At 53.9% G+C, this 19,609-nt stretch overlaps 6 protein-coding genes across 6 annotated transcripts; 2 read left to right on the top strand and 4 right to left on the bottom strand.

Moving 5' to 3' along the window:
• Nucleotides 1-651: 651 nt before the first annotated feature.
• On the bottom strand, nucleotides 652-1,547 carry GCG54_00014775 (uncharacterized protein; the record flags this gene model as incomplete). The annotated part of the gene is made up of 2 exons (XM_045414596.1): nucleotides 652-1,270; nucleotides 1,324-1,547. The coding sequence occupies 2 exons, from the start codon at nucleotides 1,545-1,547 to the stop codon at nucleotides 652-654; spliced, it is 843 nt and encodes a 280-aa protein (XP_045260718.1).
• A 1,480-nt stretch (nucleotides 1,548-3,027) lies between these two features.
• Nucleotides 3,028-3,662, bottom strand: GCG54_00014774 (uncharacterized protein; the record flags this gene model as incomplete). The annotated part of the gene is made up of 2 exons (XM_045414595.1): nucleotides 3,028-3,587; nucleotides 3,641-3,662. The coding sequence occupies 2 exons, from the start codon at nucleotides 3,660-3,662 to the stop codon at nucleotides 3,028-3,030; spliced, it is 582 nt and encodes a 193-aa protein (XP_045260717.1).
• Nucleotides 3,663-6,353: 2,691 nt separating this feature from the next.
• Nucleotides 6,354-8,534, top strand: GCG54_00014773 (uncharacterized protein; the record flags this gene model as incomplete). The annotated part of the gene is made up of 1 exon (XM_045414594.1): nucleotides 6,354-8,534. The coding sequence occupies one exon, from the start codon at nucleotides 6,354-6,356 to the stop codon at nucleotides 8,532-8,534; it is 2,181 nt and encodes a 726-aa protein (XP_045260716.1).
• A 201-nt stretch (nucleotides 8,535-8,735) lies between these two features.
• On the bottom strand, nucleotides 8,736-9,899 carry GCG54_00014772 (Dehydrogenase aclE; the record flags this gene model as incomplete). The annotated part of the gene is made up of 1 exon (XM_045414593.1): nucleotides 8,736-9,899. One exon carries the CDS (start codon nucleotides 9,897-9,899, stop codon nucleotides 8,736-8,738), a length of 1,164 nt encoding a protein of 387 aa, XP_045260715.1.
• A 2,296-nt stretch (nucleotides 9,900-12,195) lies between these two features.
• Nucleotides 12,196-13,930, bottom strand: GCG54_00014771 (uncharacterized protein; the record flags this gene model as incomplete). The annotated part of the gene is made up of 2 exons (XM_045414592.1): nucleotides 12,196-13,490; nucleotides 13,549-13,930. The coding sequence occupies 2 exons, from the start codon at nucleotides 13,928-13,930 to the stop codon at nucleotides 12,196-12,198; spliced, it is 1,677 nt and encodes a 558-aa protein (XP_045260714.1).
• A 3,653-nt stretch (nucleotides 13,931-17,583) lies between these two features.
• GCG54_00014770 (uncharacterized protein) lies at nucleotides 17,584-18,134 on the top strand (the record flags this gene model as incomplete). The annotated part of the gene is given in 2 exon segments (XM_045414591.1): nucleotides 17,584-17,937; nucleotides 17,952-18,134. Coding segments are annotated over 2 exon segments (537 nt in total), but the record flags the coding sequence as incomplete, so codon positions are not given.
• Nucleotides 18,135-19,609: the final 1,475 nt, after the last annotated feature.

Raw genomic sequence — 19,609 nt, 5'->3', positions numbered from 1 at the left:
AATTGGCTTTCAAGACAACAACGCCTATTTGAAAGCGAGGGTGCTCCTTTCGAGTGGAATACAAGCCCGATACTCTTCAAATGACCTCTTTTATAATACTAGATCATTATCAGGGCCAAAAGTTGCACATCAAACCGGCTGCTATCATAATTGATTTCCTCGTCTGTTCCCAACACAACGTTGCCCGTAACGCCGTCATGATTGATATCAAGAACAATCAACAGCCTTACTTGAGTTCAGAGGTTGTCTAGATTCATTGCTCGGACGTGGAGACCTGCGCTGCCGACGTATGATGATCTAGGTGTATGCTTGTATGATCTCAACGATCCTCGGCGTGACATAATAAGCTGCACGGAGGTATTGAATTCAAAGCATAGCCGTTTTACCCGGGCTAAGTGCATGCAAAAAATAGGATAGCACAGCCAACTTTCTAGAGATCAGAATTTCCTGTGCTTCCCTTTTGGTCCCTCGCGGTCATTAGCACAAAAGGTGTACTTGCGGGCAGTAAAGTGATATACCAAGATAGGTTTAGATCTCTCATTCGTGAGTTTTAGCATTTCTTGATTACTTTCTATAGCCATCCACTCCGAAAGAACCAAGCTCTTCAATCTCAAGCAATAGGAGATTTTGCTCTCCAACCTTGGCACGAAACTACCCTTGCTTCTTCTTCGGCTTAGCACTAGCCGTTGGTTTGGCAGCACCTGTTTTGCTTCCGCCATTCGAGGATCCCTCAACCACAAACTTGGTGCAGTCGTCCTGTGCACCGCGCTGAGCCACCGGCATAGCCACAGGCTGATGGTTTTGGGCCGCGATCATGGTGCACACACGGTACGTGCCCGCCGGAAGGCCACCCTCGACCGCGGCTTGGAGAAGCCCTTTGCCGTTTCCCGCATCGTCAATACCTTTGAAGAATGCAAACTTGGACGGATCTGGCGGGGTCTGAGACGTGAGAGAGCCGATGTCCTGAATAGTGATATGGCAATGACCAATGATGTCTCCGTTGCCGTCGAGATCCTGCGGCGCGGTATAGTAGTTGGTTGTCGGGTTGACAAAGTTACCAGCCTTGAGATGCGTCGTTTGCACAGAAACATTGAACGTTTGGCCAGCTTGAAGTTTGGTGCCAGGCTGCGGATTCGTAATCATGGCCGAGATCATGTTTTTCTGGGCGGGGAGCTTGCCCATCGGGATACCATTGCAAGAGCCTGCCGTGATTTGCTTGCCGTTGGTGATTTGTTGGCCCTCGCAGAAGTTGATGAAGTTGTCTTTATCTCTATCACGAAAAGTCAGTTCAGCGACGCATTATAGAAGTGAAGCTTTACTTACGTCGCCGACTTTGCTTGCCCTGCTTTGATTCCGTCTGTTCCCTTTTCTTGGCCGGTCAAAGCACTTGCGCTTTGGATCAAGTTGCTCTTCAGACAGTTTTCCGACGCTGACTTCGACTGTCTTGCCACGACCATCCCAATGTCGCCGCTTGCTGAAGAACTAGGCAGAATGGCCGCATAGCCGACCGTAATGATCGCTAGTACAAGAAGAAACGAGTAATGCATGATGGCATGAATAAAAAAAGAAGTGATTTCAAACTAAATGAGTGATTTCAAAGATTTAGAAGACGTATAATACGTGTAGACAGGCCAGCTATCAACGACAGAAATGAACGACTGGAGGATTAAAATGAAAAACGAATGGAAACCTGGATCAAATGCGAAGAGTCTGCAAAGAAGCTACAAGCGCATTTATATTTGTGAGCGGCGGCCTGATCAGATACGCCGCGGGATATTCTGGCCTCTACACATTCTGTAGGTCAGGAAACCCATCGTAAGACAGTAGTTTCAAGGTTGCTTTTTAGCGGAGCTGTCGTCTGAACAGCCCAAAGTCAATGAAGCTAAGCCTTCTCATCCAATCTATTGGGAACCAAAGCTTGGGCGCGGGTTGAGCTGGTTTCAGATTTTCACGTCTGTGGTCAGAGGCGGCCAGAAGCAGAAATCCCGTTAGCTTAATCAGCAGAAGGGGCAGGGGATGCCGGGCACGGATGGCAGAGTAGATCCAGACACTCCTCCACCAGGGTTTCACATCGCCCGCCGTCAGCAACGTGTTGGCTGTGTAATCACAATTATCCCAAGAGGAATTTTTGATAACGTCATCTTTGTGTGTTGGCATCCTCGAGAAGGGTATCGGCATTTAAAGCCCAGTGGATGACCACGCCTCTTAATTTGCTTGGGAGAGAGATTACCCCAGGATTGAACGTTTGCGACAATCCTTCCCTCATTTCCCGACGCTTGCGTTCCTGTTGCACCGGACACCTCCATCAATAACGCCACAATCTTAGAAGCGGCAATTACCGTGAGCTGCCCCAAAGCACCTTGTCACTGGAGAAAGAACTAGCTCTACAGATCTTTTGGATATCCTCGTGATGCCGCCAAAATAAAACAATCGCAAGTTTATCATCGAAGAGAAGGTGGGTTATGATAGGGATAGGAATAACAGGTGTGATTGCTCAACTTAAATACACCTATTGATGGTTGTTGGCATTATCAGGGCTTTTTATGTGGGCACGTTTGAGCCTTTTGGTTTGCTGCATCCCTCCAAGTCGTGCAAGACCGTACGTAGGCTGCCTGAGTAAATATTCATAGAAAATTTGAGTCCAACTTTGAAGAGTTTCGGATTTCATGTTGGTGTTGTATTTGCCTTGACTCATAAGCTTGCGACAGTCACGAACACCTTAAATACGCATTTCCTCGTGACTCAAGTATCCTCGTTGCAGACCTCGTCCTCGACCAAAGTCTCGAGACCAGCCATACACAGCCTGTGAATGATGTCGTGAATGCCAATGGCTGGATAAACATGATGTCTCTCCTGCTGCGGGTTGACATACAGTACTAGAATGAATGTGTGGATCCTTGACCATGAAGTGATAGCCCCAAGGTGGTTGAAGTAACTGTTACCGACAAGCGTCCATGGCGGAGCACACATCTTCGGCAAGACGTGATTATCTGAGACTTCAACCCACATAGCTGCGAGAACCCGTTTCTACGAAGGCTCCCGGCGTTGCTTTTGTGGGTACCTGCACGACGAGAACTGCATGTGCCACTGGCAGCCGAGCCCCATCTGCTCCCAGTAACCGCCCAGGTAAGTGCATGTTACGAGCATCCAGTAGTATTCCGGGTCATGCTGATTATCCTTTTGCACATCGTTGTTACCGCCGTCCATATCTCTTTCGTCCATATCTTCTTCGTCCATATCTTCTTCCTCATCTTCGCTATCGTTTCTAGCCCACGGCTGCTCGGCGTTGATTGCCTTCACGAAGACGAGGTCAGACGCGTCATCCTCATGTTGACCGTCTTCGACGGCCTTATCGTAGGCCAGCAAAGACTCAAGGCACTCAGTGTCCACATATAACGGGTAGCTGAAAAGGACGGGATCGCGGTGCTCGATAGGAGGTACATCTTGCTGCTGGTCGCCTTCAGGTGGAAGGTCTGAAACCCACGTCCTGAATCTTTGCCGGACTAGCTCGACGGGTGCCTCGTTGAGGGTTGGTTCTTCAATAACGGCGAGACGGAAGTGTCGCTTTAAACGTTCTTTATCAAGTTCTGTCTCGACAGCGAGCTGGGCATCGATGCACCCGTGGATGTGTTCGAGGTACCGTTCCTAAAGTGCTTGGTCATCGTAGGTTGTCCGATAGAGATAGAAGCCCCAGCGATAGGACTCAGAACCCGCCCTCCACAAGCAGCACTTTGCCTCATACAGAATCGAATGTGGGGCCGGTAATGGGTTTTGAGATGCCATTGTGTGTTTTGAGGTGAGGTGGGGTGAAAGAGAAGGAGAATTTCGGATTGTAAGGGAAACTCAATACGTCCTGAGACTCTAAAAAGAGCGGACAATTTATAGAAATCATACCGCTCAAGAAATTACCACCCCTGTCTAGAAAAAAACGACCTTGTGCGACCCTCCCTCTCTGTAGAGTTTGAGTATGGCGAAACACCCACGCCTTGATCAAGTGTTACCTTTGTAGAAGAGAGAAGGTGAGTGGCGCGCAAAGTTTCTGTAGTAACTTTTGGTGCACCCCCCTCCGCTCACATTCAACTCAAATTCCGTTGCGACTGAGACTAATTCTGAAGAGCCCTGAATGACCTCTGTTACTAAAATATTTCTACAACCATAAGTGGCAGTCTTGATGCACAAGGCATGACGGTCAGTAGCTTGGTGATCTGGTCATAAAAGTGACAATGATAATTTTATCGCTGCGTGAGCGGCAAAAGCCTTTTGCGATGCCATCCTTACCGGCCCTGCGCACCTACCGTCCGTCTCGCCTCTTTCAACACTCCAAGAAAAGCAGTCACTTAAGACAGACTAACAGTCAAACGCTGGTCCGTTGAGCCCGCACGTTTAGAAGCAGGAGCCATCCTTCGAACACTTGGATCTTTGCGTGGTTCTGTCAATCATACTGTGTCTTTGAAATTTTTGTAGAGGGTGATGATCTCGTATGGTGTAAGAATGACAATCTGCTATGTTGAAATCGCACGATCAATTTTCCTAAATTGTATCGCCAACAAAATGATACTCATAAGTGCTCGTTCAGTTCGTCCAACGCCAGTCGATCGAACTGGAGGGAGGCGCATCCATAGATTCATTTCGTTCTACGTCCTATGCAACAAATGCAGAAGAAGAAGATACTTGAAACATACTCTTTCATGCAGTTAGAGTGTTACAAGATCAACATTCGCAGACGGTGGATCGGCTTCCTCGAGGACGGAGCAAATGATACTTTTGACGGAGCCGGCGCTTGAATTTCCTCCGATGTTGGATATAATACACTGGTGGTTTAGTCGCCACTGGGCTTCGAGAGACGAGAATCAGGCTCCGTTCCGGGCGACGCGAATACATATCGTATGGGGTATCGATAGGTTTCTCCAGTTTTTCAGTGGCCAGGTCTTCGTCATCTTGCTCTTCATCCATGTCCACAGCTACCACTCGCGTCTAACCTCAGTCAAAAACGTGCCAAGTGCTAAACCGTCTAGCGTGAGGTAGCCGACTAGAACGATTACACCTTCCGGGCAATATCTTCCAGCGAGAAAGTCGATGGTATGTTAAAGGATATGTATGCATATGCTGGACAGACGGAAGACAATCATATTACAAGGGGTCTGCAAATTTCAGTCGCGAGAGGCTTGGGGATAAGTACACACTGATCACAGGAAAAGGATAGTTAGTGTTGAGCCTGTGAGTATTAAGCCACAACAGTGCATGCGGTGTAAGATCAATAGCTCAGAAGGCCAAGCTTGCGAATGTAAGGTAGCCGTAAAGAAACAATGCGTTTGGAAAGCAGGAAAATTCATTGATTTGTTGATTCCACAGTGAATTCATATATCAGACCACGCCTCTGTTTCATATGCCCCATCGCGAAGCTTCTGCAATAGGTGGCTCCACCGTGGGGGAAAAGCCTTTCTAGGTAGTCTTTGGATTGAAGAGATGAACAGTATCTAGCAATGGTGTCAATTACGCAAACAATAGGCATGGAGTTTTGCTATGCAGGCGGGCAGTGGATATACGGCAATAGGGATAATCAACGATAATAACGACGACGACGACAACAACAATAAGAACAATGATAGAGATGTAGAGGGGAATAGGAACAGCAACAAAATTAGTAAAAGTATCAACTACTAGACCTAATATAGGTAGTTACCCGCCCGGATAGCAAGACTCTAGGCATGATCTTTGGGAGACATGACCAGGAAGTCTATTACAGGTTTCGTGGGAGGAAAAGCTTTCTCAAGTCTGGGAAATAGAACCAAGACGATAGGGCATGGAAACCTATCGAAAGGGGGAGGGGTCAAAGGCGAGTAGAACGACTAGGGAGTTAAGGACTTGATTTACGTCTGTTTTTCCCACCTCGACAGCCGCTGCAGCCGCTGAAGCTGCCGCAGTCCCAATCAAAGTGCCGGTGAAATAGAGTTTAGGCCGGGAACTGTTAGTAGTGCGCCGTAAACTGTAGACGTCGTCTGAAGATACGAATCAAGCAGCCATGTTATACTTATCGTTCGGATGAGACGAGATGACCCGGTGTCAGTCAAGATTGGACGATCTACAAGAGTGCGGCTACCAGAGTGAACTCTGCGACGATGTTTCGTAGTGCTGCAAAAGTAATGCACTAGTCATTGAAACAGAGTTAAGCTGAGGAATTTGAAGCAAACTTTCATGGACCTCTGTTCCCCGCTTCGCTCGCCTCGTTTGTTCAGTTCTCATGAGTTGTTTATGAATCCGGGATGGTCGCTTTCTTGCATAGAAAAGTCGCACCATTGTTCGTTCATTCTTGTATCACGGCCAGGTCATATGACTTGTGAAGAGGACGAAAGATGCGTGTCCTGCTGCTTCTAGCATTGAGCAATTTAGCTGCTTTGGGCTCCTCAGCGCCTGGCGTCTCTGGCCTAGACTGGCCAGCAAATCGAGCATTGCCGCTGTTCCCGGATGCCGCAAAAGAAATTGAATACGCGAAACTCACGGCATTGTCCGGCGAGGAGCAAATCCTCCTCGTCTCTCTGCAGGGACTGGTGAACCGGCGCCAACCACGCTTATATCTTTACTGGTCACCAGACTCCTCGAACTCCGACGATGCAGTCAACGAAGCCTGGCTGCGGCAAATCGAAGGTCAAGGATTCAAGAGTGCCGATGTGACGAGTGACCCCTTTCGGCTGGTTGACAAGTACAAATCTGAAATTCGCGGAGCCATCGTTTATGATATAAAACTACCAGACACAATCAATCTCGCCTCGACACTGGCTGGCCTCTACGGAGCCGTAATAGCAACCGAAGAGCTGGCGCGCCGCTTCAACATATCTGTCATTGAGGATTTGAGAGGGCGCTTCAAGGATAAATACGAGTTATACGAGTACGCAGCCCGGAGCGTGTGGCCTAAGGTCACGGATCGCCTCATCACAGCGATAAAACCTATCTCGACTGTGTTGTACGCAAACAGGACCTGGGAAACTCTCCTGAAGGCCAACTCATCCGTTACGGATAGTTCTAATAACGGCACTTACACTACCGACCTGTCCCGGTTTATCAACCCCAGTAAGACTGTTTACATCAACATCACAGATGCCTTCCCTGCCGATGGGTTTGGTCCTTCGGTCTACCGAGTCCAGTTTACAGCGGACAACCAGACCGTGGCCGACTTCCGACCTGGTGACGAGGCAGAAGACGCTTTCCTATTTGACGATGGGGGCTCTCACTTGGCCGACTACCCTGGAGGCTGGCGCTTTGCAGACGGCTCAGCCGCGATGATTTACAAGTTCGACTACCCCAGACGAGCCACTCAGTTAACGCTCACACTGTCGATGTGGAATCAGTATTTAGTCTCCGCATCGGCGGAGAAGCCGGGGTACCAGAAGGTCAACTCGATATTTCGCGACTACATCGTCGGCACCGCGGCTCCGTGCATCTGGCTGGACAGCAACAGGCCGCGGGAGGCGGCCCTTTTGGACAAGCTTCTTCGTCAGTTCCAGCCCAACGCAGCTTACCTCGGCTGGTTTCCCAACGGCGACGAGATGACCGGAGTTACGCAACTGGCAAAGAACGGCATATACGTGGGTGCGGCGGACTTTTACTTCAATCCGACGTTGTTCAGTGGGTTCCGATCGAAAGACCAAGCGGAACAGTCTGCGCCAAAGGAACAGCCAGCAGATCAACCAACGGAACAGTCGAAAGACCCATCAAAAGACCCTTCGAAAAATCCTTCGAAAGATCCGTCGAAGAGTCCACCCAAACAGCCTCCCTGGGGCATTCCACCAAGAAAACTCCCCAAAGTCTTCCTGTCCCTAATCTACCTCGAAGGCGACAACCTGCAATACGACCAACGAGCCATGTTCACCCACTGGAACGATCCGGAAAGGGGATCAGTCCCCCTCGGCTGGACAATCAGCCCCCTCCTCCGCGACATCGGGCCAGGCATCCTCTCGTACTACCAAAGAACTGCCACCAAGAACGACTTGCTCATCGCCGGACCCGACGGCGCAGGGTACACCTACCCGGGCGTCTGGCCGAAGAGGGCTCTGTCCGACTTCCTCGCCCAAAGCGGCGAGTACGTACGGGAGACACGGACTGATAGCGTCTTGTTCGTGTACGACCGCATTAACGCTACCGACATCCCGTTGACTCCGGAGCTGACGCTCGCGTTTCAGAATGCTGTGGGAAAGCAAAGACTTCGGGGGATCTTGTACGGATCGTTTGTCTCTACGCTGGAGGCGCTGCAGGTTAATGTCACTGAGGCTTTTCCGGTGACGAACATGGTGAGCATCGGGAACGAAGACAGCGGCGCTACGACGTTGAAGAACATCTCGGAGAGTTATAGGGGACGCGGTCCTTTGTTTGTAGCCGGGGCTGTGAGTGCCTTTGATGTGACGCCGGCGAGTGTCAATAGCATGGTGAAGAAGCTGGGGGATGACTTTGCGGTTGTTAGACCAGATATGTGGTTTGATCTGCTGAGAAGGAGAGAAGGCCCTGGATGGCCCGGCCCCGGGTGGCCTGGACCGTGGTGATGAGAAGGATCAGTTAGCCACTTACACGCATCTCAGTACATTTCAATGGCAGGTATTACCTGATGAGAACTGTGTGAAATGCCAGTCACCACGAGCTTTGAATGAGGTGACGAATTTTCAGATTAAGATGCTTTGGGCACATCAGCCGTTGTCACTGAGGCCTGTTGTAGGTACCTCACATGTGTCCACTGTCTAGCGCAATCAGACGAACTGCTCATCGAACCTTTTGAACAAAATATCCAACTCTTTCATCCTCACCAAGCCATCCTCAATGCCAGGCCAATTCTCTTCACCTACACGCTTCCCATTTCGTACCCACGTCGCATACCTTTCATATACCTCCCCAACGTTCCTTGCTCTCACGGGCAACTCCTCCTGCCAATCTTCCCACTCCCACTCAACCGCCTCCACAACATCCCTCCCATGATCATGGACCCTAATCCTGATCGGTTTGTCGTATGAATCTGAGTGCAAATACGGCCCAGCCGGGCTCTCAACCTCCACCTCCCCCTTCTCCCCCACAATCCTCCACGCCAAACCCGGCCGGCCCTTGAACGGCGTCCCGTTCCGGAACCTCACAGCCAATGTCGCCCCCTCGACCGTGTTTCTTCCTTTCAACGCGCCGTGCACCGCAATGAAGTCGGGAACATCGGATCTCACCATCCTCTCCTCCCCGTCCCCGATGACCTTCACCGCGGCTCTTTGAATCTGCATCCGACTCTCCCAGCCCTCCTCAAACTCCCCAAGAACATGATGGACATAGTCAACCATGTGCGCGAACGCGATCGTCACAGGATTCCCGCCAACCCTCCGCTCCGCGAAATACGCCAGCCCCGCGGGGAGTTCGTCCCGCCCCAGAAGATTCCCGTACGCCTCAACGTCGCTTGCCAACACCCTCCCTATCCTGCCGGACTCCACGACCTCCTTGATCTTCAGCACAACCTTGGCAACGCGCCCCTGAAGCCCGACGATCGCGCCTCCCCCGCCCTCCGCAGCCAACGCAGTAAGCTCCTCAGCGCTGTGTAGATTCTCAGTAAGGGGCCACTCGACATAGACCGCCTTGCCCGCTCGAACGGAGGGGGCGATGACGGATGAGTGCGTATCGACGCGCGTGCAGCAGACCACGAGATCTACATCCGGATCCTGCGCGAGGAGCTCGGGGTCACCGTACGTTTTGACGTTGTCGGGTAGGCAGAAATGCGAGCGGGCTGCTTCGGCCGCGTTCACGCTCGAGTTGAGAAGCGCGACGACGGCGTAGTGCCGCCGGCCGCGTGGGGAGAGGAGGTACGGGAGGTGAGCTTCCGCGGCCCATGATGTTTTCGCGCTGGCGGATAGGCCGATGAGCGCGATGCGGATGGGTGCCATTGTACTCAAGAATGGGCAAGTCTTAGGAACCATTTTTCTTTTGAATGATTCAAATCCTACACATCATAGTCGCAAAAGTCCGTCCTTTAACTTCCTCAACGGCATTCATATTCCGCTCGAAAGCAATCAGACGGTGTCAATCCGCGATTCATCGCGCACGAGCACATTATAAATCAGACCTTTGTTCCCATCCCAATCACCATTTGTCATCTCGTCTGCCACTGGCGCTGACATTTCGACTAGGGGGACATCATCATGCATTCAACCTCGGCCGGCCTCAGAAGACCCACCTGTTGCCGTGTACATCTCCACATCGGCCCCGATCGGCCTCGATCCGTCGCAGATTCCCGGCCCCGGCCCGGCCCAGACGCAGTGCCCTCACCCGCATCTTGAGAAACCACCAAACCCACCATCCATCTCCGATTCATCTACGATAATCCCCATCCGAAACACCCCAAAGCCGGAAATAGAACGCCGTCAAACGCACTCATCCCAAGCCCACTTCCCGCCCTCGCAGCGGCGCCACCGCGCCTACCATCTGCACCCTCCCGTCCGTCGCATCCGATGGAGGCCCCCCTCAGCAGGAACCGAACATCATTGCTCACATCTCATTTCTCACAAAAACACCACAACTTCCAGCATACACTTCCGTCCCGATACAAGAAGCACAACGCATCCAAAGAAGAGCCCACATCCGCAAGGTCCGTCCCGAGGTCCGGTACCCTTCACTTCTCCCACGGCAAAGCCTCAGAAAGACGGCGGCGGCCTGCATGACACCAGTCTCATCCAAATCGAAAAAGAACACCTCCTCCCCCCAACCCCGAAATCCCCGCGCTGGCTGCACTTCCCCGCCATCCGACAGCCATCCCCTCCCCGTCCCCAAAAACGCCTCATTCTCATCCCGCGCCGCCACATAGTGCAGTCCCCCCTCACAAGGCTTCCACACAACTCAGAGAGGGCAAGTCAGAGAGGGGAAAGCCCGCATCAGCCTCAGCCTCATGCGCCCCTCCAGCGAAAATCACGGCGACCCGCGTCTGAAACAGACGTGGCGCCGAATGGGAAAACCCACTTACACTTCAGGACGGCTGACCGATACACTCCCGCTCCAGTGCACGTTGCGACTGCATGAATGGCAGACAACACTTCAACCCCCCGCTTCCCTTGGAGTTTCCCGGGGACAAGCCTCACGGAACGGACAATAACGCTGCTGCCGGCTGCAATGCGGGCGCAGCTCTGTCAGCGGCAGATGAGAACACGGGAAGGGCGAAGGCGTGCTTGAGCCCCGGAAGATAGATTCGCAGGCCGCCGCATGGGTGATCGACAACGTTGCATTTTGTCGCGATCGCGACGCGTTGGATGAGGTAGACAGGCAAGCAGCCAAGTGAGGGGTTGGGAGAGAGACCGGGATGTCGTGTTTCCCCAACCGCGACGTGCTTACCATGACCAAGGCAGCGCCGCTCATGATACGAGACGCGAAGAAGATGGTGTGAGCAGACGTCGATACGAAATGATTCACATGAGAAGAGACACACGAGGCAGATGATTATCAACTAGTTTTTGTTATTTCTGGGCCATTTTGCAGGCTCTTACTACAAACACTCTCGGCGCAAGGCCGGAGGCTGTGACCAAAGCGGGCACAGCTGAGCTCGACTACCTGTCAACGGCAGTCAAGCTCTTTCAAGAAAGAACAGCTCTGTACAAGATGACCGGGCTCGGTCCAACCGTAGCACCAAGCCTCGCTCCTGTGGTACGCCGAGTAAATCCACAAAACAACAGGCAGCCACTTCCCCGTGGGCCTGGACTGTAACTCCGGCTGGGTTTCCCCCCAGGTCTAACATCGTTTTGCCTCCCTTTTTTTGAACACCTCCCAGTGGCTCCATACGTTCCTCCCAGCAATATGGAGGGTATCTACAGGCCTCAAGCGCCGCCAAGGGCGCTTTGCTGCTCTAGACAATATGGTTTTTAGACAATAGATAAAAGACAATAAAATTTGGTGCGGTCCGACTGGGGACCTTTCTAGGTGAAGGAAAGATCGTAAAAGCAACGCGAGGTTCATGAGGTGTCGTAAGAAACGTAGCCTAGTCGAGGCGTGTTGGTCAAGGAGTGACGAAGGTGGGTATCTCGTAAAGAACAAGCGTTGAAAAAGAGTAGAGGTCGCCGATGTCAGCGACCTGTGATCGTCATCGTTGTTTCGAGGGCATTAATCGTAACAGCAGATCAGCGAGCCCCTGGGCTCGCGTCTGAAGTGCCCAGCTTCAGGATCTGTATTTGAGGAGGACCTGTGGTGGAGGTCGCCTCACTTTCGGAGGCCAACCTTTCCAGCCAGGTTGCGCCAGAATCGACTGCTCTTGCGCTCCTCGCTCCCAGCGCGGATCATCTTTGTGTCGCGCTCCATGGGTCCAACAATGTCCTCATCTCCGCGCTCTGGAAACTTGCCCTCGGCGTCGACAAGGCGAGGCATCGTGGTTGGCAGGCCGTCCTCCAAACGGCGCCATTGCTCACTAGCAAAGACGTCGTCGTTGGTGGGGCGACGCAGGATGGCAGAACCGCCGCTGCCCGCGCGACCGCGCCCACGGCTTCGGCTGCGGGGAGCTTCAGGCCGCTGAGCGCTGGCCTTGCTGCCTGCGACAATGCGCTCCATCGTCTGCTCATGGAAAGCGCGCCAGCTCTTCTCAATCTCCGACCACTTTGCCTCAGTGAGGGCGTAGATCTTGGAGGTCTCGCCATAGTTCTCGCCGGTTCGGACGAGGTGCTTGGTGTAGTTAACACGAGCGGCTTCCCAGTCGGCGCGCAGAAGACGGAGGGACTCCATGTTGGCCTCTTCAGGTTCGTATGGTTGAGGTGCAATGCTAAAGTTCGCGTGACCAAGCCGGTCTGACCACTCATCGTGGTCTTGCAAGATGGATGGGAAGCCAATGGGCAATTCCTGACTTGACTGAGCGTGGCGGAAAGAGGAGACCGACGGCCTCGTGCTGAGAGAGGGTGTCACAACGTGGGCCAATGACTGAGTTGAGGGAACGTCCATGGACAAGATGGTTGGTGCGACTGTGGGAGACTGAAGAGGGCTAGGCTGCGGGGCTTCGGTTGGAGGCGTGTTGAGAAGAGGAGGAAGGAGAGGTGTCGAAGCCAGTGCCCGGTCGCGTTCAATGCTTTCCCTCTCGTTGGCCTTCTCGATGTCAATGGGAGCGGGACCATCTACGCTCTCGCTGCTTTCCCAAAACGAAGTCGCAGGGGTAGGGATCGAGGGCTCGTTCATGTGGCGGGAGGGGCCAGAGAGTGAAGACGATCGGCTCGACGCAGCCCTAGAGGTGACAGGGTGAGCAGTCTCAAACGTCAGCTCAGTCGTTGGGGAGGCAGTCAATTGCGACCGCTTCGTAGACTTCCAACGAGACAGTTGAGGAAAGCGGGTTCCGATGCGGGTAGCCAAGCCAGAGAATGGCGATTCGGTTCCCGTTCGCTTCCTCTCCAAGGTTGAAGAATAATCGGTGTCGCTTCCAAAGCCCAAGTCATAGTCAATGTCGAAGTCGGCAGGGTAGACACTGTGGAGCGTCTCGGCGCTCTCGTAACCGTGGTGGATGCATGGCTCGTCGCCTATCCCGCAGTGTTAGCAGACGCCCGTTTGCTCATGAGGCATAGGCCAACAACTTACACAAACAGTCGTAGAGGTCAAACTGCTCAGCTAGAATTGTGCTTTCGTCAAGCTCATCGCGTTCCACAGGCTCCTCTTGCACATCCGGAAGAGGGCGCTTGGAGGACTTGGAGTGGGAGGTTGACGTTGGTGATGCCGGGCTGTCATTGCAGCAGGTTGGCGGGAGGTCAATTGAAGATGTAGAGCTTGAGTAGCGGAGATGTCCGCGGGTCGAGAACGTTGGCGTGACCGGAGACGCGACGTCGGAAGATGACGAGTTTGTTGTGTAGTAAACATACTGGTGGTCCATTTCGGCTTCCGCAAGATCGGGGTGCTGTTCCTCGAACTTCCGGCGCTCTTCTACAAGCTGAGGGAGGAGTAAAGGCTTGAGTCTGGGCGACATTTTGTCTGCCGTGGCCTGGGGCTGCCCCGCCGAAGCAGAGAGATGCGTTTGAGAAAGGCGTGCGGTGGTGGAGGTGCTTGCTGGTGATGTTGTTGTTGGAGCAATGGGTGGCAATGGTCAGGATTTGGGGTGGCGGTTGGGGAGACCCAGCGAGTATGACGATGCTGGAGCCGCTGTGTTGTTGTACCCTGGCAGACGTGGTGGGGTAGGCGGAGGATTAAAAAAATAGACACTGCGGTGGCTGTGAGATCGGGCAAAGATGTGGTGCTCGATTTTAGTCTTCTGTCATTGCCAGGCACACATCCGTCATGTAGTTGTTGGTGAAGTTGTGTAAGGTTGCCGTGGTTTTCGTGGGGTGTTGGAGTTGTGACGGGATGTAAGTACTCTATTGTTGCTGACGCCGCTTTGGGTGTTTCCTGCGAACCGGTTCTCTACCTCCACATTCTCCGAGACGGTCTGGTTTCCAAATTTCCTCTCTTTTTCCACAGAACGTGTCGGTGTGATGTTTCAAGGTTAACCTCCGGGGTTGGTGATGGCCGTGGCCGGTGACTGCGTGAGAAAGCTGAGAAAGTCTCCTGGGGTTCTCCAATGATGCGGTTCGAAGGTGCAAGCGACCGTTTGTGTATATGGCGGTGACTCGTCCCACGTGTACGATTTGGGTGCAGGGTACCTCGGCGGTTTGGGTCGTGGTGGTTGGGCGCGGATGTGCTTGTACTGGGGGGGCGGGCAAGACTAAGTATGTATATGCGTGCGTTGTTGTTTCCTTCAGTGCAGAGTCGTCCTCTTCCAATCAAACGGGAGTGCGCGGGACCAAATGCGACAGTTTCGCTGGTAGCTCCGGGTCTTGCTGCAGGATAGACACGTGAGGGGAATGACAGCGGTTGACGGGGTGCGGAAAGGCAGTTCGCGACGGAGGCAGATTCCGGAAGCGGGAGGCGGTAGGTCGACGACGACGACGATATATGAGACGTGGGCGTGGTGGTTGCTGGGTTGGACGGCAGCAGCAAGGAAAAGAGGTCGGTCGACTGGCGGCGGGCTGGCGGTTGGCGACGTCTTGCTAGGAATGCTGCTGTAAGAGAAGAGACGACGGGAAAGACTGGACGGCGGGAAGAGGGTTCCCAAATGGTTTTGCAGCGCAAGGAGGGTGGGCGAGGAAAATGTCTGGACGAGCGTAGCCAAAAAAGCAGGAAGGGTAGACGGGGCAAGGGTGTGAGCTGGTGGACAGGGGGGTGGGCGGCCGAGTTGAGCGTGGTGGATGTGGGCTCGTTGGTGGGAAGACACCGAGCGAAGTGCGGGCAGGGGGGTGTGGACGTGGTAAGGTACCTAGGAAACAACAACAGAGGAAGGGACCGGGGGTGTGGTGGGCGCGGGTGTGGATGTGGATGGTGCTGGACCGCTGTACCGCTGGTGCTGGTGGATTGGACTCTCTCTTGTGTGGATGAAGGCCGGGAGCTAGGATGGGAAGAAAAAAAAAAAAAAAGGCTTGATGGGAAACCTTGCTGAAAACCGCAGCCTAACGAAGCTAGCCTTTGGGGGAAGGCAGAATGGAGACGGGGCAGAGTGAGGTGCTGCTGGGTGCTAGTGAAGATACCAATGGAAGTACATACATACACTGCACACTGCGCGGGACATGACATGGATCGGGGGAGGAGCGATAGACTGCCCATTCTAATATTCGGTTGACGATGGAATACGTAGTGTATTCGTAGTTGCCATTTGGCAGCAGATTGGTAAGGAGGGAAGGAAGGCACGTTGTTGATGGAAGGCAGGCACCGCAGGGTCACGTACTTGCCTATGTAAAACTGGGAAGGCACATTGCGTTCGCCGTGCAGCGGCAGCAGCTTTCCATTTTGGAGTGGACAGCGGCACATGCCCCCATCCCCTTGGTCTTTCTTTCTTTTTCCTGCATCCTGCGATGATTTTTTTTTTTTCTTTCCTTCTGGCCCGGGTAATGGGACGCTGGAAGGCAAGGTACAACGGTACAAGCAGCAGAGTGACGAGACCCATCATCCCAGTCCTGTCCAGCCCAAGGTTGCTTGAGGCGAGGTACCCAAGTATCCGTACCGGATACTCGAACTTCTTTACGCGCCAAACTAGCCCGACGACACTACCGTCCCCCAATGTTCCCTCAATCCCACGACATGACACACTCTGCAAAAAGGCAAGATGAAGAGAACCCGCACTCGGCCGGCAGGATGAGGCGAGGGAGATGAAAGAAGGACAGCAGCAGTCCAGCTTCAAGCCAAGCCGATGGACAGAGCGGCGGCGGGCGGGCGACGTCAACGGCAACGGGCGAAGAACAAGGGACGTGGAGTCATTTGCTTCAGCTTCCAACGTCGTAGACAATGAAATGGGCACAGTTTCAAGTCATGTCCATGTCCGTTGGTAGTCCATTCCGCCCCATTGACGACAGCTGCATACGAAGCAGAAGGAAACTCGAGGCCGCGGCTTCGGGGAGCTCGGAAACGAATGCAAAGTGCGAGAGAGAGGGCTCCTGCTGTTGCACTGGCGCAAGCCTCTTCTGTTTGTTATTTTTCTTTGTTTAGCTGAGAGTCGTCCCTCCTCCCTCATGATCCGCCGCCGCCGCCGCCGCCGCCGCCTCGGCTGTCTCAGAAGCAAAGAAGAAAAGAAGCAGGCTCTTTATTTTGGCCCCCTCTTCCGTTAAGCTTGCCAGACAACCTTCTGCAACCTCCTAGGCCCAAGATAGCTTAAGCCTCTTCCTGATGGTCCGTGTGCGCCGCCGACCAAGCGGTAGGCGCAGTGTGGAGGAGAGTGGAGGAGGCCCACGACGAGCGCTGGACCGCTGGAGTTTCCCCCCCTCCCAGGCTCCTCCTCCCCAAGAGTCCACGAACGAGAGCCATGTCTTTCTCTGTGACCGACAGTCTGCCTCCATCCAGTGCCGCCGAGTCACTCGCTGCCCTCTGGGTCTTTCCCGAGGAGACAAGAGGGCCCAAGCCGTTCAGGGTCTGCGCGGTGCGTTGTGCCGCAGCCACGTTCCCTTGTCCGTGTCGAGCGTCTTTTTAGGGAACCCATGTGCGATGGGGACAGGCGCTTTGTACGTAGCGTACCTCCATCCGTCTTTACCGTCATTCTCTGGGGGACGGAATTTTCAGAAGCCAAGGATAGACGGAGACTTAGAGACTCGGACGGCACTCGGTGGTGGACCAAGAACGCCCGACAACGACAACGACGCCGTTGTCTTTCCCTGGGGCTGACTCCGGTTCCGACGTTCAAGACACGACCGCAACGGATCAAGACAGTGTCAGCGTCAGCATGACTTGAGTTGTGAAATGTCTCTGGCCCGCCGCGGGGTGGGTTGGTTGTCGGCTCAACCTGCTCCGTGCTGTTTGAGCTTCAGATCAATGGCTGCCCGTAGCTCTGCAACGAGGCGATTCTCAAGCCAGCTGGTGTGCGTCACTGCTCTGCCAACCGCACGGCAGAACGCGGTGCACACAGCTAGTTTGACTCGCATCTGACTACTCTTTTGCTAGTTGCACGAAATACAGCGAGGGACATTGGTTGAAGCACGTAGGGCCAGTAAAGCACCTAGGTACTTGAAAGCCATCAAGTACGTATTCGCCCATGTCCAGGTGTGCCATCCAATTGCCTTACACGATGACGCCGTCTGGAGAGCACAGAGGGCAGTCATCAAGATGCCGGACTTGCTTCAAACGGCACCGTCATTTGGCACACGGCAAGCAGGAAGCAGGATGATGCCACTGGCAGGGCTTCTCAGACATTATCCTGCCGGGAGATTCACCCGTCAATCAATGAGGACGTTAGGTCCAGCACCCAACCGACCGTCTTTTCTGCAGGACAATCTTGGACACGGCACACCCTCAGATGCATCTGCTGCTGGGCGCGGCTTTCCAGTTTCCAGCAACGGCAACGGCAACGCTGCTGCAGCAGCAGGGACGGCCACCATTGGTCGCGGAAGGTGCAACGTGCAGAGTGCAGAAAGCAGCAGGCAGACCGCAGCAACAGCAGCGAACAAAAAAGAAAGGCAGGTGCGTGCGTGCAGCAGCAGCAGCAGCAGCAGAGGGAGCGTGGGCAAACGGCAACAGCGCAGGGTTCAGGGCTGCCCAATGCCTGGCCCGTTCTTTCCCCATCTTCTTTTGGGCCTGTTCCCAGCGTTGCGCAATTGGCAGGAGCGACCACCCAAAATGGACGGGAGGCAGGAAAGAGCAAGAGGCAGGCAGGCTCGGTTTCGTCAGTCACTCTTGCCTTATAAACCAGGTAGGTATTCGTAGATAGGTACCTTACCTAGGTCTTCGGACGGGAGTCCGTATTCGCAGGCGTTCGTTCGTCATTCTCACGTTGCCTAAGGCTTCTCCCGTCCTCCGGCTCCTCCCTCCTCCCTCTTTCCTCATCGTCAGCAACGAACACAACTCCAAGCGCCATCGTCACTCGACCACCACCACGGCCGCCAACTCAACCTGCCTCACGCATCTTACCTTGCCTTACATGTCTGCAAAACCCTCCAGCTGCACCCTCCCGTCTCCCTCGTTGGCATTGCCTTCGGCCCTCTCCGCCATTTGCTCTTGATTGTCGCTATCGCACCGCCTCTCCGTCTCCGTAGACGCTAACCCAAAGTCCGTTTCGTTTCCCTCGCGGAGTCCAGGGATTACAGCTCGGTTGGCACCTTGCTCTCCCTTGCACCCAGACAGCTGCCCAGGGTGCCAGGTTCAGGTTCAACGTTTTTTTCCCTCTCTGGGTGCTTCGACCGGGGCCACGAAAGCGGCCAAGCGTCTTCTCCCCCCTTGTGTTTTTCCACCTCATCCTTGCTCGGATTTCGATCCCCGTAGACCGTGAGCCGTGGCGGGCAGGGTTTTCGGGAGACGTTCGCGCGGTGCCAGCCACTGACAACAGAGCCGACAGCAACCTCTTCCAACGCCCCGGCAGCGTTGGGCGATGCGCCGTGCACTACTTTCGACCGTCGGGGATACGTATCCCAGCACCGCATCTTGTGCTGGGTCGCTCAGTGTTCTGGGCTGGTCTTCTCTCCACTTGGATGGACCTCACGCTCTGCCGGTTCTGGGACCAGCTCCAAGAGCCCGGTGGACATGGACATGGCGGCTGCTGATGGGTCTGCCCGCCGGACCGGCGGAGCTGCACAACCCACGAGGTAGTGCATAACTTATGCATCGCCAGTAAGCCGTTGCAGAGCTCACTGCCCGATGACGGATTACCAAGGTCGCTGCCAACTTGCCTGCGAATGCCTTCCGCCAAACGGTGCACCCCGTCCGAACGAACCGTCGCTCGCCTGGAGCTCCCTGCCGAACTCTTGGTGGTGGGCAAACTCAATGCCATGCCATCCGAAAACCAAACCTGCAACAAAACAAAACGGGCATCAGCTGCTTGGTCTACATGATACGCTTCGCGCTGCCATCTCAAGTTCTCAATGATCGGTGCGGTGCATTGAATTGCCTCCAGCTCTGCAGTTTGGCAGGATCAGTATGCAGTATGTGGATGTCGGTCTCAAAATCCGGACACATCGGTGAGCCCTGCCCTGGCTTTCTCTTCAATGAGTCGGAAAGACCCAGGTTTGCGGTCGGAATTTGGACCGTTTGCCTGGGTTCTGAACCCCCACAGGGAACAGGCCTCGGTTTGCTTCCCCGGCCAGTAGGAAGAGCTGACGAGTCGCCAATGAGGAGCTCCACAGCTTACTAGGTAAGAGTG

This window comes from Colletotrichum gloeosporioides (genome assembly GCF_011800055.1).
Source record: "Colletotrichum gloeosporioides strain Lc1 chromosome Unknown consensus_66, whole genome shotgun sequence".
In the NCBI taxonomy this organism is placed as follows: Eukaryota; Fungi; Ascomycota; class Sordariomycetes; order Glomerellales; family Glomerellaceae; genus Colletotrichum; species Colletotrichum gloeosporioides.
The sequence above is the reverse complement of the archived record's forward strand: the minus strand, read 5'-3'. Positions and strand labels throughout refer to the sequence as shown.